This window comes from Sycon ciliatum, chromosome 10, assembly GCF_964019385.1.
Source record: "Sycon ciliatum chromosome 10, ocSycCili1.1, whole genome shotgun sequence".
NCBI lineage: Eukaryota > Metazoa > Porifera > Calcarea > Leucosolenida > Sycettidae > Sycon > Sycon ciliatum.
In genome coordinates this window covers 11,046,384-11,065,782 of record NC_088652.1, presented here as the reverse complement: position 1 = coordinate 11,065,782, position 19,399 = coordinate 11,046,384, and the positions used below count along the sequence as shown (strand labels likewise).

General features: G+C 45.7%; 1 protein-coding gene across 5 annotated transcripts in view; it reads left to right on the top strand.

The window, feature by feature from the left end:
• Nucleotides 1-19,399, top strand: part of LOC135825798 (sushi, von Willebrand factor type A, EGF and pentraxin domain-containing protein 1-like) — a 579,302-nt gene that overhangs the window by 335,734 nt on the left and 224,169 nt on the right. For 4 of the 5 annotated variants that reach the window (XM_065338424.1, XM_065338423.1, XM_065338420.1 and 1 more), the window contains 2 exons: nucleotides 2,915-3,030; nucleotides 11,408-11,518. In XM_065338424.1, coding sequence (XP_065194496.1) covers nucleotides 2,915-3,030; nucleotides 11,408-11,518 — 227 coding nt within the window. Of the gene's footprint in view, nucleotides 1-1,549; nucleotides 1,616-2,914; nucleotides 3,031-11,407; nucleotides 11,519-19,399 lie in introns of all 5 variants that reach the window. The other variant, XM_065338421.1, reaches the window with a different exon arrangement.

The window sequence follows — 19,399 nt, the reverse complement described above, 5'->3', positions numbered from 1 at the left end:
AGACCAAAGAGGGGAAGGCAAGCGCAACGAAAACGAGCAAAAGCTATAGTCCCAACGGAACAAAGAATGTCGATTGTTACTGGACAATGACGAGACCAGTACGATATTTGACAAAGCGGTCTAACTACAATTCGAAGCAGCAAAGCAGCACACCACCCAACTTGGGTGGTCGTACTGGTCTCGTCATTGTCCAGTAATGTGTTTTTCTCTGATACTGTCTTTATCAGTGGATACGTTGTTGAGATTGTCGATCAGCAGATGAGGCTTATGTGATGCCAATCAGTCGACAACCTCAGGGTAGTCTCGCTGCTGCCAATGGTGTATACACAGCAGTCTTGCATGATCTGTTTTCTTGCTGCTGGGGGGGGGGGGGGGGAGAGGGCGAGTTGCGGCCTCTCCTGGCTGCTTCGACATGATTCTGGACACACCACAGGCACACAGACTAAAGACAAGCACTAAAGAGTAGAACAAACGAAACCATTAATAAACATAGAAAGCAGGTGTTTCAACACCTCTTCTTTTTGGTTTTTGATGAGCAACGTTTTTTTTATTGTGTGGTTGCTGAGACTTTGAATCCGGAGGACGGTGGCGTTCTTGATTGTGCCGCTTGATAGTCGATCAGGTAGAGGCTGCGTGGACATAGAGAGTCGAGGAGCTTGCAGTGGCGGATCCAGGGGGGGGGGGGGGGGGTTCCAGGGTAAAGTTTTCTTAGTGCTTCTGCTTGGCAATGGTTTGAATGTGGGTGAGGTTTGGTTGCGTTGGCAACGTGGTCTGGGATGTTGAACTCTTCTGCTGCCCATTTCTGGAAGTCCGTAGAGGGATCTTCATCGCTGCAACTTTGTATTGCGAGACATGACGGACCCTCTGACGTACCTGATGCGGATACCGTGACAGTGCATAATAAAGTCGAGGGAAAACTGCAGGAGGACAAGTCCCCCTGGAAGTTCCAAGCAGTCTGGACCCACAATGTGATAGTAATGATCGCAACCCACTAGTATGTCTATGGGCAATGAGCCAGATGAAGAGGCCAACTGTTCGGCAAGGATCAAGAATTGCAGGACTGGGTACCGCTTTGCCAATTCTACGCTCTTGATTGGTGCAATTAATTCTGGCAACACACAAGCTTTGAGGAGGTGCATAGGTCCATCATGACACTGAACCCAAACTTCCACCTGGTCATATTCTGTTGTGGTTCCCTCCCTATTTCCAAAGGTTGCTGAAGAAAGATACTGCTTACTGACTTTAGGCAGGTTAAGATGGCTACCATCGATTCGTACCATTTTTCCTTCTCCTTCTTTATATAAATAATCCCAATTTTGTAACATTGTGCCTGCATCTTGAAAAAGCTGTTTGCAAAGTGGCCGCTTTATCTCTTTTTCTTTGACGTGAGCTATATCTGGCGGGTGTGAAATTTGCGCAATTGGAACTGGTGCAAATTATCACAAGCTACCACCGTTTGGGAACGGACACGGTTATTTACTTTACCTTTACCACAGCTCTCCCTGAGTGATCAATATGAAACGTACTTTGCTGTCTTCAATTCTTCCAGGAATTTGGCAAACAACACACTTGCTACCTTACCAGAGGCTCTTTTTGGGACCGTACCTGAAACTTTGTAAGTTAACTAAAAGTGGGCAGGCTTCCTGCAGTTTCATATTTCAGTTAAGAGTAGAACCCACACGCTCTCTTCCACTGGAATAGTTCAACTCATTTCTCATTTCAACGTTTCGGCAAATTGTCTTCATCAGGTTCACAATGATGTGCAAGCTCCCAAGCCAGCATTGATAAAGGCCAACTCCCCTGTCAGTAAGAGGGTGTAAGTTTTCTAGGAAATAACTCTAATTCTAATCCTTGTCTCCTAAAATACTAAGCTCTACATTCTAAACAGGCAGAGCAGTTTCAATAGTTTCAGAATCTCAATCAAGAGAACCAGCGTAACAGATGACGAAAATTGGATGTGATGAACAAGGACAGTTCAAAACCTTCTGGGAAGAGCAATGCATCGATCTTCAAGCGTCCTCGAGGATCAGTCGGGGAAGTCAACTGCCTGAAAAGAGAAAATAATAATGCCACACCCACAAGGATGCGAACCCGGAACCTTGCTTGTCATGAGTATTCTCTAACCATCTGACCTATGGGACCTAGCCGAACCTACAATACGCTGACAAGTGTTCCATCCAAAGGGCAGCTCACAACACATGCCACACATACTGATGGCATAGCCCTGGCTACGCTTTGTTTATACCTGGATTGTCATCAGTGTTGCTCAAACTGATAGAAATGTCTTTTGCAATACGATTATCGGGCACTTGTTTTTCTATTGTAAAAAAAACGTTCTTTCAGTTCGAACAACACACATGACGACCTAGGTAAAACAAAGCAAAACGAGGGCTCCTGGGCTTTCAAGCCCTCTCCATCAAAGAATCAGTCGGGGTCCTCTAAAGTGTCCAATTACATACCCTAATATATTGATTTTCTCATTTTGAACACCCCTAGCATTGCAATAATGGGTGTCAAGCTGGTGAATTTTCGGACTCGTTACAATGAGGGAGGACCTGTATGGGTATTGAGAACTCTTCGGACAGTAGAGCACGCTACTTGATTTCGCCTATTAAAACTTGGATGGCGAGCCAAAAATTGCCCATTAATTAGCTTTTAAAATTCTTCGTTTTCTCAATCCTGTCGCGAATTCACGATTTGGACATGACAAGGGCATGTTTCGTTTTGTGGACACGCCGGCTTTAGATTTCATGTTTTTGCTCAAAGAGCGTGGGCTTGTTCCTAGTGGCAGGATAATGATCCTGTGGATATAATTGCAAAGATGAATCGAACCTTTCTGTTGTGGTAATTGTTTTACATTGTCAGGCCTTTGCGCTCCGCAACAACTCTGTCAACTGTTTTTTTTAATGTACAGATACATTGCAAATAACAGGATTGTCAGGGATCCCAGGTTATGCAGAGCAAAGTATCCACTCAACTATGAGACAAAATTTTCCGACGCCGACCCCGGAGTGAATGCATACATCAATAGTAAGGCTAGAATTGATCCATTTCTTGAACATCAGCACACAAAGCGTAGAAGCCATACAGTTTCGACTAGGCCATTCGTATCATTACTTTTCAAGCCAAACACAATGGCGATTACCAAGCACCAACAGCGCCACAAGTGCCACAAGCGCTATCTTTAAAAAGTGCTATTTTGTCTATGCTCGGACCGTTGAAATGCAGGTTATAAGGACTTGCTTGCGAAGTTGTTAATCACTATAAGGCTTCTGCGCTTCGTGTGCTTATTTGCTTTCCTCCGACGAATAATCTATTTCTTGAACAGCATAGACAATACTAGCGATGGTCGGCTTTATAGAGCATGGAAGAGGACAGTTTTATGTACTTCTTAAAAAGGAAACAGCCGAATGGTACTGTTCACAGTTTTAATGATATTAGCATAGTCAATGTACTTGAACCTAAGGCCAAACCCAAAATAGGCTGCTTTCGAGTCAGCACCACACCCCCCCCCTCCTTAAAAAAAGGACAGGCCTAAAAAATCATTTTGTGGACTGTTTTTGTTTTTCACCGCTCTTCCTCCAAACTGTCGTCAGGCACAATCTGATGGCACTTTTCATGATGATTCCCCAAAAACACTGTGTATTGAGCAGGGAGTGGTGCTTTCGTTCGGGTTTGCCGAGCGGAAGGTGCTATAAAGATTTGAAACATAGACTGTTCCAGAAGTTCCATAATGAGGTCACTGGCTGAACCGGTCAGCGGGGTTCGAGTAGTATTGCAGATTGCAGGTAGCCAGGGCTGCACTCTGGGAGGCAATGCATGCATCGCTCCATGCCCAATTTGTAGTTTGTACTGGAGGTGTTTTGTTGTTTAGTGCTGCTATCATTTCTATTAAGAACTCAGATGGCGAGCCAAGAAAAAATATTAATTGTAACATTGAAATTGTGGGCACAAGTTATGCGATCGAGTCCACGAACTAAACCAGATTTTGAACAGTCAGACGTGCACAATCTAGCACAACACTCTTTGTACTTAGCACTAATATCCATGAACCTTCCAAGTTGGAAGGCCATTGGTTAGCGCCATCGAGCAGTGCTCAAGCTGACGTTCATGCTGTGGAATGTCTCAGTACTCCTTGTCAGTTTTGTGCTAGATTGTGCACGTGTGACTGTACAATATCTGGTTTAGCTGCTGGACTCGATCGCATAACTTGTGCCACCAATTTCAATGTTCCAATTAACTCTCGTTATTATTATTATTATTTGAAACTCGGGTATTGAGCCAATAATAAAAGTAGAAAGGAAAAGAACATATGGAAACGAGTTTTAGAAAAAGTAACTCTCCACCACTGTAACTAGATACTATATACAGTCAGAAAGTGCAACAACTAGGCACAAAACTGACAGAGTACTGAGACATTCGACGTCCTGACACCTAGCTTCAACACATTTCCGTAGCGCTAACCGACAGCCTTCTAACTTGTAAGGTTCAAGGTTATGGAAAGACCAAAGAGGGGAAGGCAAGCGCAACGAAAACGAGCACAAGCAACAGTCCCAACTGAACAAAGAATGTCGATTGTCACTGGACGATGACGAGACCAGTAGGCGATTTGACAAAGCGGTCTAACTACAATTTGAAGCAGCAAAGCAGCACACCACCCAACTTGGGTGGGTCAAAAATATCAAAGATAAGTTAAGAAGGGGGAAGCTTTGCGAGAACGAATTCTACAAGCCGAAATCTAAACTCCTACAGTACTCCTCATGCATGACATTGTGATGGACTAGTTGACTACAAAACAAGTTGTTTCACACGACGTACGTTTCGCCATATGGTTCGTGACGGCTCATCAGGTGTGCAATTTGAAACTCGGTTTTTGAGCCAATAATAAAAGTAGAAAGGAAAAGGACATATGGAAACGAGTTAAGAGTAACTCTCCACCACTGTAACTAGATACTATATACAGTCAGAAAGTGCAACAATTAGGCACACAACTGACAGAGTACTGAGAGATTTTCGACGTCCTGACACCTAGCTTCAACACATTTGCGTAGCGCTAACCGACAGCCTTCCAACTTGTAAGGTTCAAGGTTATGGAAAGACCAAAGAGGGGAAGGCAAGCGCAACGAAAACGAGCACAAGCTACAGTCCCAACTGAACAAAGAATGTCGATTGTCACTGGACGATGACGAGACCAGTAGGCGATTTGACAAAGCGGTCTAACTACAATTCGAAGCAGCAAAGCACCACACCACCCAACTTGGGTGGGTCAAAAATGACAAGAAAAAGAGAGAAATATCAAGAGATCTATTTCGCACCTTCACGACGAACAGTGCCAAACAACTGCAAAGACAACACATTCTCCTTCTGAACACAAAGCTCAGGGTCTAACTTACGTATGTACAAAGCTTCCAACGCGGCAAGATGTAACAAAGACCTACCACGCGACAAAACAGAGAATACATCATCGGAATACCACTCACGACAACTAGCACTGCCCGACAGGTGACACTTGATTGCCGAGGTACCGTTTCCCTGACCCGACGACTTGGCCGTTGTCACCTCCGATATTGCCGCTTGCGAATCTCTTGATATAGATATATTATAGATATATACTCAATCTGCGGACAGCATGCTGTTTCGTTCTTTTTGAACTCATCAGCGCAGCACAGAGAAAATGAGGCCGAACCTGATAGCAATGGAAATAAAAATTTCCAATCAGGCCCGAACGTACCTTGCCAGAGTGCTCAAACTGACAAGTCAGTGAGCTCTGCATAACGCAAACAGCAAAGGCACTACCCCACGCAAGAGTGCTCAACTGCTACAAGAGCAGGAGCGAAATACTCAATCTGCGGACAGCATGCTGTTTCGTTCTTTTTGAACTCATCAGCGCAGCACAGAGAAAATGAGGCCGAACCTGATAGCAATGGAAATAAAATTTCCAATCAGGCCCGAACGTACCTTGCCAGAGTGCTCAAACTGACAAGTCAGTGAGCTCTGCATAACGCAAACAGCAAAGGCACTACCCCACGCAAGAGTGCTCAACTGCTACAAGAGCAGGAGCGAAATACTCAATTATAGATATATAGATCTCTTGATATTTCTCTCTTTTTCTTGTCACTACGTTTTTGTCACTTATTGGATTTGCATGCTGTTTTCTTTATTCTTCACATCTATTTTTTCGTGTCACTTCTACACATAATTGGAGTGATATATTTCTGAACTTCTTTTTCTTATAGTTGTAGTCTTTTAGCTTATTTCCATCATTCCCTGTAGTATTTTGACAAGAAGGGAACGAAAACACATGTCCTAATTGGCTGGTGGTGACTCTTGCGTAGATGCATGCGTAGATAATACATTTTTTTGTAATATTTTCTGCCTCCGTCCTACTTTCAAATTATTATTATTATTATTTTAACTGGTTTGAGGGAAAGAGACAAACGGGAAAAGTCTGAAGAAAATTAACTGTCACCACCAGGACTCAAACCTTCGCTTGTAGCCAGCGATGCTCTAACCACTGAGCTATGGTGTAGTCGTCATCCCAGCAGAGGCCGTTCAACATTTTCTTCAGACTTCGTAACTCACACTTCCTATGAATCCACACAGGCGGGTGGACGCAGCCCTCACTGTAACCCACACACTTCACGTACAAACTAGCACGCGGGGAGCCCCAAGTCATAAAATATTAACTGGTTTGAGGGAAAGAGACAAACGGGAAAAGTCTGAAGAAAAAATTGACTGTTACCACCAGGACTCGATTATTATTATTATTATTATTACTTTTTATTTTTTAACCCTTTAAGAGCCACAGGAAAATTTCAAAATTCTGCATTTGTTTGTGTTCCTTGGATCATAGCTTCAGTTCTACTCACTCAATCCTCACAATCTAGGGCTTCCTGGAAAGGTCTCCGCGAGAGGAAGAGAATGAGGTCGATCATGATAGCCAGCACACCGTCTATCCAGCGCTAGATCGCAGCGACAGTACGAAAAATGCCCCAAATGCGTCCAATTGCGTCCCGCTCCAGATATTTCATTTTACGCGATCGTGGAGTTCCAATTTTTTCGCTGTGTACTCTTGAAAATATCAACAGTCAAACCCGTGCAAATTCGAGTAAACCAGCATTACGAAAAGTCACAAAATTCTCAATACTAAAGTCGCACTGCGCGCTTTTGAAATTGCCGCGATCGCGGCTCAACTTCGAGTGATTTATCTCGGGAACCGTTGCTCGCAGCGCTCCGCGGATTGTTTCTCCCGACAGATGAGAGTTTTCTCTTCGCCCTGGATATTTCGATCACTGGATTTGAGCAAGATTGGACTGTTATGATCTTTTGAAGTTTTACATTTGAATGCGTCGTTTACGACGCATTCAAGTATGGGGCGGCTCTTAAAGGGTTAAAAGAGGTCGGAGGCGGATAATACTTTAAAACGAAGGTAAGTTATGGGTCGCAAGTATCCACGCAAACACACATCCAGTCATAATAAAGCATCTGTCATAAGTATCCGAACGTTTTCGGTCCCTTCTCATCAAGGATTATACTTGGAATGGCTCAAGTTGGAAAGACTAAAACTTATATACTTTGAAACTCGGGTATTGAGCCAATAATAAAAGTAGTAAGGAAAAGGACATATGGAAACGAGTTAAGAGTAACTCTCCACCACTGTAACTAGATACTATATACAGTCAGAAAGTGCAACAACTAGGCACAAAACTGACAGAGTACTGAGACATTCGACGTCCTGACACCTAGCTTCAACACATCTCCGTAGCGCTAACCGACAGCCTTCCAACATGGAAAGTTCAAGGTTATGGAAAGACCAAAGAGGGGAAGGCAAGCGCAACGAAAACGAGCACAAGCTACAGTCCCAACGGAACAAGTTTAGTTTTCGGCTTGTACAATTCGTTCTCGCAAAGCACCACCAGTTACTAAACAATCAGCTCATGCGATAACATTGCACGACACTGACCGACGATACTAACGTTCTACAACTAACTGGCTAACAGCTCTAGCACATCTTGGATGTGCACTCCAACAGCCTTCCAACTTGGAAGGCTGAAATAACACAAGGAGGGGAAGGTGAGCGCAACCAAGATAAGCACGAGCTGAAAGGCTCAGCTTTGAAGGACGTTGGCGGATGTTCATGCATGTCGATGACGATACTGGCAAGCTATGCAAACAAGAATCATGAAAAACCGATCGCCTCAGTAAAAGAGCACTGTACTTCGACTATGACAATTTAGATGGACAATAAGCAGTGGTAACAAGCAGATGTTTCACCCGATGGTCGTTTCGCCGTATAGATAAAGACAGCTCATCAGGTGTGCAGGAATGGACTCAGATAGAGAGCCAAAGCTTAATTTATACAAAAAAAGACCAAGGAACTACAAATTATGCTATACGCTGATCTACGCAGATTGTTTAGTAACTGGTGGTGTTAGTGGACAGTATAGCATAACTTATAGTTCCTTGGTCTTTCTGTTTTGTATAAATTAAACCTTGGCTCTCCATCTGAGTCCATAATAATTATTATTTCTTCGAAGTATTACAAAAAATGTATAGTCTACGCATGCATCTACACAAGAATCACCACCAGCCAATTAGGATATGTGTCAAAGGTATTGAACGTTTTCGTTCGCTTCTTCTCAAAATACTACAGGAAATGATGGAAATAAGCTAAGAGACTACAACTATAAGAAAAAGAAGTTCAGAGATACATCACTCCACTTATGCGGAGAAGTGACACGAAAAAAAGAAAGAAAAAAAGCTGTGAAGAGTCAAGAAAACAGCATGCAAATCCAATAAGTGACAAAAACGTAGTGACAAGAAAAAATCAAGAGGTCAAGGGATCTATTTCGCACCTTCACGACGAACAGTGCCAAACAACTGCAAAGACAACACATTCTCCTTCTGAACACAAAGCTCAGGGTCTAACTTACTTATGTACAAAGCTTCCAACACGGTAAGATGTAACAAAGACCTACCACGCGACAAAACAGAGAATACATCATCGGAATACCATTCACGACAACTAGCACTGCCCGACAGGTGACACTTGATTGCCGTTGTCACCTCCGATACTGCCACTTGCCAGTCTCTCCCACTATGCCCTGCGTCCATGCAGTTCCGATTGCCTCGGTCGACATCAGTGTGCTGCTCCACGTCCAGTCTGTCCTGCTTCCGTGGTCTACCTACATGTACATGTTGATGAATCCGTGTGCCTACGTGCTGAAAGGTTCCACCTACGTACCGATTTTCACAATTTCGGCACTGAAACAAATATATTAAATTACTTTTGCTTAGGGTAGGTAGAACGTCCTTCTTCACGCTGAACGCACAGGTCGCTCCAAAGATGACATACAATTTTACACACGGATAAGAGGAACAAACAATATTCTGCACCTCATTTTCGACGCGCGAAGAACCGGCACCAACCCATGGCAAACGTAGTACCACAGGACATCTCTCCAGTCCAAAAGTGATCGTTTTTTCCATGGTCGGTTTCTGGTTGATGAGTTTCATTAAAAATGTCTTTGGATAGCCAATCTTTGTCATTATCGTTAAGAGTCGTTCTAGTTCCTCGTCCAGCAGATGAGGGGAACATATCCTATGTGCTTTCGGTTCGCACAATCGCCTCAGGACACTAGATCACTCACGAGAACACATGAAAGTGATCAATGAGCTTCGAAAGAATCCAGAAATCGTTATCTCTCGACCGGACAAAGGCCGTGCAACGGTCATCTTGTCTGCGGATAATTACCGGGAGAAAATGTTGGTCATTCTCAATGACATTAGTAAACTCAGTAGACTTGGGCCTTGCAATGTGTATGACCATACCGAAAACATTGATACCAAGCTGAGCACGTACTTGCGTTTCTTTCTAGAACGCATCAGATCACCAAGTATGAATATGATCCTCTAGCTCCCATCGGATCGGCAAGGCCTAGAATGTATGGGCTCGCAAAAATGCATAAAAAATCAGATTCCATTACGCCCGATCTTAAGCATGTCTGGATCTCCGCAGTACAAGGTTTCGAAATGGTAATGCAATTTGCTGCAACCGGTTCTTGCCTTGTACAGGACACATTGTGCTAAAGACACGTTTGAGTTTGTGAAAGAAAAAATGTGATATGGAGAAAATGATAAACAAAAAATCGTACTTCGAACGACTAGTTCGAAGTACGATTTTTTGTTCATCATTTTCTCCATATCACATTTTTTCTTTCTTCCATGTTCTTCACTGCCTTCGTATCCACTCGTTTTTTGAATACAATAAAAGCCTTTGTGAAATGTCGGTTCAGCTCGTTCTGTTGATCGCAATTCTAAAACTATTGTCGCCTGGACGCCTATTTACATTATTATTTTTATTATTATTACGAAAATTTCTATATAGTGATTGCGACTTCAGCAATGATTTTTTTAGGAATGAGTTTGCTCCCACACTGGAGCTCGTGCTATTCCGCTGACTTTACTTGACACTTGTCTGACTCATGACTGCCATCCAGAGCATACGAGAAGTCCATCGCATCTTCGACTCGGCAAACCTGCAAGAAGGCACCACTCTCTGCTCAATACACAGTGTTTCGGGGAATTCACCCCCTGAGTAGGCTGAGGAAGATTGTGCCTGACTGGCACCCTATCTTTTTGGTGGCTCCCTCACATAGTTGTAGATAACAGTACATCCTGCATTGTGTGACCCGTTCAATTACCCCTTGCCACATCTGATTGCAGAAAAGTCCAAGAACAGGGAAATAGAAATTCAGCCAGGTTTTACAAAATTAGGACAGGTATGCCATGGCAAAATGTATGGAGAAGCAGAACCCAAACCCATATTTTTGAGATTTAAAGTGGGTTTTGATCCTCAAGTCAGCCCAAATCGGACTTTTGGAAGCCAGCGGGACAGTTTCCGATGAATGGACTGTAGTTGTGTTCCCGTCGTCTTATTACAAATATAGTCTTTGAGTGTAGTTGTCTCGTCGTACATTGTCTGAATGTGGAGATGGCACGGGGCTGGGAGAAGGTGAAGAAAGTCGAATACAACAGCATGAAATTTTTTGAACTGAATAGTAGAAAACTTTGAAAAGGAAAATGTGAAAATGTCAGGCTGTCACGCGATCGTTCAACCAACACTCTTATTGGCAATGGTGCCATCGTGAGAATAATGAATTCAAACAGAATTTGAAGTTCTGAGCAACATAATGGGCACAGAACCACATGATTTGATGTCAAAACTAACACATAAGGTCACTCACACAACATATTTGCAGGCACAGACATTGATTTTGTGGACATAGTCATCTTTTTCTCGCTGGCTTCAAACGTACAATGATGCATTGTTTGGCGAGGTTGAGCAAACCTTTGTGTACCCACTGGTATAATAAGGCTACTTGTATGTCTGATTCTTTTTTTGCAGATCTGAGCGAATCACTTTGTCTAAGTGGCTGTGAAGTCTCACTTGGATCGATAACATTGTGCCCTGATAATCACACATGTGTTGGTTTGACGTTCAACTATACGTGCGAACGTAAGTAGAAGCACTGCATTGCAAACTAGATACAAAACTTACGTTTTAGAATCTGTAAACTAGATAAAAAAAATTACGTTTTAGAATCTGTAAACATTGGGATATCAGAGCCAAACACTTTCAGGTGAATCTCACTCAATATGACAGTTTTGCCCAGAACACCTCTAATGGACCATTCACACTACACCCAAAACGTGGCGTACGCGACGTGTTCGTCCAGATCGCCATGACAACATGGAACATGGTTGAAAGTCGTACCCCTGATACGAAAACGTAGACGACGTATCCAGACCCTGTACCGAGTTTTGGTCTGTCGTTCTCAGCAGGTTGTGTCCAAACGAAGCTGTGTGCACAGCTGTACGAAAAGCGGTTACGTGCCTGGGTGAATGCACCTGCATAAAACGACGTCTGCCAGTACGTCGTCTGCCAGTACGTCGTAAGCATACCAGGGCTGGTACTTCCATATCCTCTACATTTCCCTCTACCATGCCTAAACATAACAAAGCGACTGCCTCTCATTTTTTCTTTCGTTTTCCTGCTCATAGTGAACGGATTTTCACGGTTCAAACTGCTTTGGAAAGCTGAGATTCAAGATTGGTTTTTTTTGAAGCTCACTGCCCAGGCGCTGTCTCTAGGGGAAATTCCCTAGCCCGCATGAAGTCGCGAACAACATATTTGTATCGATTGCCAAAAACTGAAATTTTCGCATTCTGGCTGTTCAATTTGTCGTCGCTCGGTCATACATTGTATCGCGAAGAACTTTTTACCCTTGGAAAGCTGAGTTCAGAAACCTTCCAGCAGTGTCTCAACTTTAGATATCCAGTGCATTTTGACGGAGTTACGATAGTTTGTACACTCGTCTATAGCCCGCGATAAGTAGATACTGTACAGTGTACATTCTACAGCGTAGACAGAACGCGTAAACGCGTCCATGGCCAATCTGCTCATACTAAAACACAAAGCGGTAATGCTTGTGTAATGAGAGTCCACATGGCATTAGCAATTCATTATGCAAGTCTGAGTTTGAAACTGCATAACAGTTTCTCCAACTCCATAACAGTTTCTCCAACTCCAAGAATCGTGCAATATTGACAGTAACACCCCCCCCCCCCCCCTCCCCCCCTGGAAGCACTGCAGCATAAGGATCAATGGTCACAGCAACCTGAGATTGGCGTTACTATCAACGACTTCCTGAGAGCGATTCGTGGCCTGTCCGCTGCCACTGCCGGCACACCTGTAACCCAAGTTGCCAAAGAGGTGGTGGAGTTGCCTTCCTCATCCATCCTGGTGTTTCCTATATTAGACGCCCAGATCTTGAACCACTCGATCCCACCCTTGATGTTATGTATTCAACTACTACCTCCGACAAGCGAAACTTGGCGCGTTTTCTTACTTCAAATTACTCGAAATAACTCACACTTTACAATCAAAACTAATGATTGACTCACCAAAATTCAACTTTGTATTGCTCAACAAGGACAGTAGGGACATCTGTTACGCTGAACAACTCTCCCCTGATATAGAGATCGCAGTTTCTTCTGGAGAGGAATTGTCCCTGTTTTGAGACAAAAGTGCGACTAGAGCGGATTCAGTTGCAGCAAGTACCTCTGTTGTAATCGCTCTGAAAATCTCGATGTCGCTCCTGTGTGCAGTGCTCGAGCCACGGTGTCGAGGGTAGTCGTTTCCGCCGCCACTATCCAGATTGAAGTGGTAAGAACTGTGCAACACCTCCGCAAGCGCCTGGAGTCCACTGTTTTGCAGGGTATTCTCGCCAACTGTCCAAATTGCCTGCAGCAATTCTTGGCGATTTTCATTAGCCACCAGAGACGCATCGCTCTGGTGGCTGTTGAAAGGCACTAGGATTGTTTGGCATGGACGCATGGACTCGGTGCTGGCGGAGTGACCAAGAGGAGAGAGAGAGAACTCCTTGGTTTTGCATTGAAACGCGACAGCACGATGATTCTCCTTCGCAGAATGGACGCGCGCACAGTTTTGCTGGTACACGAGAGACACGCATGCCTCTGACTAAGTTTGAGCCATGTGCCACTCACTAGGTCGTTGCTTGGCTTCCTGCACTCGGTTGCATGGAGCTACAAGTAGGTCGTACCTCACAGCCTTGTGAAGTAGTTTTGGTACCAAAACAAAAAAATCAAAAAACGCGCCAAGTTTCGATTGTCGGAGGTAGTAAAAGGAAACCCTGCGGGAGTCCATTTCGTCAATCGCAGACACTGCTGCTCCAGTTGTGGTACTTGGAGACTTCAACGCTCGCCATAGTGATTGGTGCACAAGTGACAACTACCCCGGCTGGGCGGTGTTTAACTGACCTCCTGGACGATATAGGTTACACACAACTAGTGGTCGACCACCCAAAGTGATTTTCGGTCTCCGGCCAGAGCTCGTTAGTTTTGGACCTTGTCCCCTGCAACAAACTTTCCTCGCCGGCAACCTCACGACACTCCCTCCCGTCCCTGACCACTGCCCCGCCATTATAGACTTCTGTATTCGAATGGATACGAAACATCCCCGTGCAACAAGACTTATGTCTGAACAACTACGCAGCCACAGAGTGCGGACCACATTCTGGACCTCCCTCTGCTCAACTCTGTGCGGACCACACAAAGCATTGATGAAGCCTGGTCCTCCTGGCATACACTTGTTACCACAGCCATTTCGTTATACATCCCACAGACGCAACGGAGAACTTTCGTAGGTAACAAACGATGGTTCACATCCCTACACCATCACCTCCGACAGACCGGTTGTTCACAGTGGCTAAGCACTGATGCCTGGACAATATACTACTTCGCCTGGACCTCCTATGTTGCTGCTATCCGCAAGGCTAAGTGCCACTTCTTTGACCACATGACAGAGCGGCTGCAATATAGCAGAGGGTTGCTTAGCTGGTGGCACAAAGTTTTAAAAGAGACTGTGCAAGATCAATAGACCACGAACCATGATTTCTGACCTCCACGTAGACGACACCACTACAAGCACTGACTCGGATAAAGCCAATATTTTCTGTCAGCTATTTTCCAAGTACGCTCAAGCTGAATGACATACAGATCCAAATTACTTCGACTTTGGTATTGCCAAACTTGACGGAGCGTTTCCACATTCGAACACTCACCGTTGTAGAAGTCACCCACACATTATATAAGCTCAGCATCTACAAGTCCACCTCTGGACGCATTTCCAACAGTATCTTGCAAGAGACCGCCGAGCTGTTAGCGCCATCGCTGACTGCCGTCTTTAACCGCTGTATCACCTCTCAATGATTGGCTATCACCGAAGCAATATGGTTTTCGCCCACACCCAAGCACAGTAGACCAACTTCTGTATGCCATGTCCGCTGTAACCCGTGCCCTTGATAGTCGATCCCTCTGTGCTGCTGTCTTGTTGGATTTCTCCAAAGCGTTTGACCGCACGAGCCTCCGCCTTATAGTTGTGTGCCTATGTACGTCATAAGCAGTCGAAACCTCAGCAGTGGACACACAGGCAGAGGCACCAGCAGATGGAGCGGTGATCGAGCCCTATCCTGGGGTATCTGAAGTGTTCATGTAGGTACCTGCACCAAGTGCAACACCCACAGCTCCCCAACACCCAACAGGCCGTGGAAAGACCAGTCACCAGCCTCCTGTCACACCACCCGGAGAGTTTGTTATGGAAGTCAGCAAACACACATTTCGCACAACACCTGCAATGCTCAAGTAACCCGCCCTACAGGTCCAGTGGGCCAATGAGCCTGCAGCGCTTGAGCTGCGACAACTGGCGGTAAGGATTGTAACACGCAGTAGATCGCTAGACTGCAAGATCACCATGTGCTTGTTCGTCTCAGTCATAGTTAGACATCATCTACTTAGCAGTATTATATTTAGTCCTCCCCTCTGATCACCCCACCACAAACACTCAGCTTACCCCACTTCCTACCAAGAACATGCTCAACCCATTAGTCGCTGTATTCACACCTTCCGACGTACAAGTAGGCAAACCTGTAAAGATAGGCTTCATTAAATCTTTCAGTCTTCGGCATAATATAAACCAAATCACTACCCTTCTCCTGAAACGCAGTTATTACATCCTGGGCATGGCCGAGACTTGGCTCAACTACAAAGTCGCAGATGCCAAGCTCTATATACCAGGCTACAGCATAGCAAGGAATCGCTGCGTAGGGCGCTGTGGTGGTAGGATGTGTATGTATTATCGACAGCACCTTCCTGTCACCCCGCACAAGGATCTGATTACAGAAGGTGTGGAGGCTACTTGGATCGAAGTCAGAGCATGCCGAGAGACCCTTCTTCTAGCTTGTATCTACTGACTACCAGACGTACCAGTGTCAAACTGGCCAAAGCTTGAAAATATACTGCACAAGGCGCCTCTGCGGACTGCAACCGTTGTCAGTAATATAAATGTAAACATGGACCAAGCTAATACGGGTGCCCCAGCGTAATCATCTCCTAGATACGTGTAGATCATTATGGTCTCCAAAACCTTGTTACAGAATCAACCAGAGTGTCCCCTAGATGCCCTGCAGGCACAGTGTTGGACTTGATACTTACCAGTCCTGCTGTGGTGACCACTGCATTCATTGACCCACAAACGTTTATTGGTCACTTCGCTGTCGACGCATGCCTGCTGATAGAGGTGCAGCATCACCCCCCCCCCCCCCCTCCAAGTACAGAGACTTCGCAGGCAACTTCAACGTATTGACGTAAATCTCCTTCGTAATGACCTCGATAGATCGGGTCTTCATGAGTTTAAAGACTTTAGCGATGCCGACGCTATGTGGTGCAGATGGTACTCCATTGTTGTAGGAGCTCTTGATCCCCATGCACCGCTGGTCGAATCCAGGATGAAGAGGAAGAACAGTTTCCCACCCTGGTCCCATGAAGACCTCTATCAGCTAGTTAAACGGAAGAAAAAGCTTCAGGGATGCTGGATTAAAGACCGAAATAACAAGGTTCTACATTATCAGTTTATAATCGCTCGTTCTCAGGCCGGTAATGCATATCGCCGCAAACGAAATGACATTTTTGTCATACACTGCCAAGCAACCCCCACAATGCTAGGAGGCATGGAAGCTATTGAACACTTTCACTGGCCGGCAACAACACAAGCCTCAACCGAGCTGTAAGCTTGATGACGTAAGTGCTGCTTTTCAACGGGTGGTCCCAAATCCCCTACGGCCACACATTCTTTCACTCCCACACGGCCCTCCAGCTGCTAGCGCCCTGATTGGGTTCGATCCTGTGTCACCAACCGACGTGTATCAGTTGTTGCCGGGTATTGATACATCTAAAGCGACCGGCAGCGACGGGATTCCGGGTCTCATCTTGAAGCAATGCAAAGATGTATTGGCCTACTCACTTTGGATCATATTCTGTTCCTTGCTGCGTACTGGATTCGTTCCAACAGCATTCAAACTCGCTACTGTAGTACCTCTCCATACATCTAGAGATCCCTCACTTCCTAACTACTATCAGCCCGTGTCCCTGTTGCCGATCATTTCCAAGTTGCTTGAAAAGTCGTCCAGTGACAATTTGTCCACCACCTAACCACCAACAAATGCCTGCCCGACACACAGTTTGCCTTCCGAACGGACCACTCCACGGAGGATGCCATCTGCTTGCTCGTACATAGCTTGTATGCTGGAAAGGATGGAGGGAAGGTGACAGAGTTCTTCCCCCTTGGCATGTCTTAAGCCATTGACAAGGTACTGCACCCTTTGTTTCTGCAAGATATGTTCGACATCGGTGTGAGCAGATCCGCGCTCCATTGGATTTCAAGCTACTTTACCGATCAGGCAAAGCAAATCACAAACAGCCCCTCTGTAGGTCCGGCCATGCCTTGCTCCTGCGGAGTACCCAAGTTTTAGTGCTGGGACCCGTGCCTTTTAGCCTTTACACCCGTGCTGTCCTTTCTGTGTGTAGTCCTACCCCCAGCATCCAGCTTGCTGATGATATTGCACTACACGACAGCAATTCTACGGCTGCAGGCGTCTCCTCTAGCCTCTCAGCAGCTGTAAGCAGGCTCTCCAGTTGGCTTGACCGGAGGGGATTGATTCTGAACCCAACAAAGAGCAAGGTAGTCGCAGTACTGCCCCATCGGCAGTTGGATGGCCAAGTAGTGGTTTTCTGCGATGGTACAGTTCTTCCCTCAGCCACCTCCGATTCGTATCTATGTGTGATTATAGATGCCAAGCTGTCGTGGGGTCCCACGTTGAGATGATCATCACCAAGGCTGCCCGCAAGATTGGCGCTTTGTGGCGGTCCCGACGAGCACTGTCCGGTAAATCGTGACGTATGTTCATTCAGGTGGTGGTCATGCCTGACTTGCTCTATGGGTCAAACGCATTCTTTGCTGGGCTACTTGGCCGTCAGTTAGATTGCCTGTGAACACTGCAGCGCCGAGCTATACGGGCCATTGACGAGAACCCACCCCACAAAGCCATCCAACCTCTGCTGACCAAGAACTATTCTATTCTATTCCGCTTCGCGGAACTCGGCAAGCATAAGCTGATCTTGTTCTTGTGGAGGACTCCGAGCACGGATCAGGCCCTCCCTAACTACCCTCATCTCTCGTCCAGCCGACAGAAGAACACATCGCCAACAAACTGGAGGACTTCTCAGGCAGCAAAGGCTCACTCGCGCCGGAAAATCACAGCCCACGATCACAAGTGCTGTTTTGTGGAACCTTCTACCTGAAGATGTGCGGACCATTTCGTCGCCCTTTAAGTTTAAGATGAATTGCCTGCCATATCAATGCGATGTACGGATATAATGCATTCCTGCCTAATTCCTTGCCGACTATACCGTGGTACTACTAGTAGTGTCTGGCCACCCATACTGTGATACCATTACTAGTGCCTTTATCATACAGAGGGTGTGCGCCTTAACCTGCAATAGTGCTCAAATGCCCGGAATGGGCAGAGCGTAGTACGCAAGAGGTACACAAAAGGAAGTATATAGGGCTGTTTTTTGTTGTAACTCAGAGTTTCATGGCAAAAACCAATCATCAGACAACATAAGGAGATTAGAAAAACGCAGGTATAGGAAGGCAAGCAGAGGAGATAGAATAATTCAGTGCAGACAATATGATAATTATTCAACACCTCCCAGAGGCAGTACGCTCTGACGTGCCAGAATCAACATCTCAGGTGCTGGGTGAAACATGAACACGCACACTCATCCACACACACACACACACACACACACTTATCCACACACAGCTTCTCGTTCTCACACACTCCACACTCCCGCATTATCACACCTAAACACATGCGCACGCACACACACACGCACCAAACACGCACACGCACCAAAACACACACATGCACCACACACACACACATACACACAGCCTCTCGTTCTCACACACTCCACACTCCCGCATTATTGCACCTAAACACACACACGCACACACACACACCAAACACACACGCACCACACACGCATGCACCACATACACATACCTACCCACAGCCTCTCGTTCTCACACTCTCCACACTCCCGCATTATCGCACCTAAACACCCACACACACGCGCGCGCGCCAAACACACACGCACCACACACACATACACACACACATACACACATACACACACACGCCAAACCCATAGCACGTCATACACGTTATGTCACCTCATAATCCAGCAAACACTTGCGCTGGTGGCGGCACTTTGATACTAACTCGCTCCTTTTGTTAAGTGAGATGGCATTTGGAGTGGTGAGGATGTGAAACTTCTCCGTGAGGCACAGGCTGCATCGTTTGCTGATGTTGCTGTAGGATGGGGCGCGATCTTTTATTTTCCAGCTGATGTCAAAGTTGCGCTGGGCGTTCTGAAGGTCCCAAATATGCTTTGAGAGCTCCGTCGATGTAGAGTA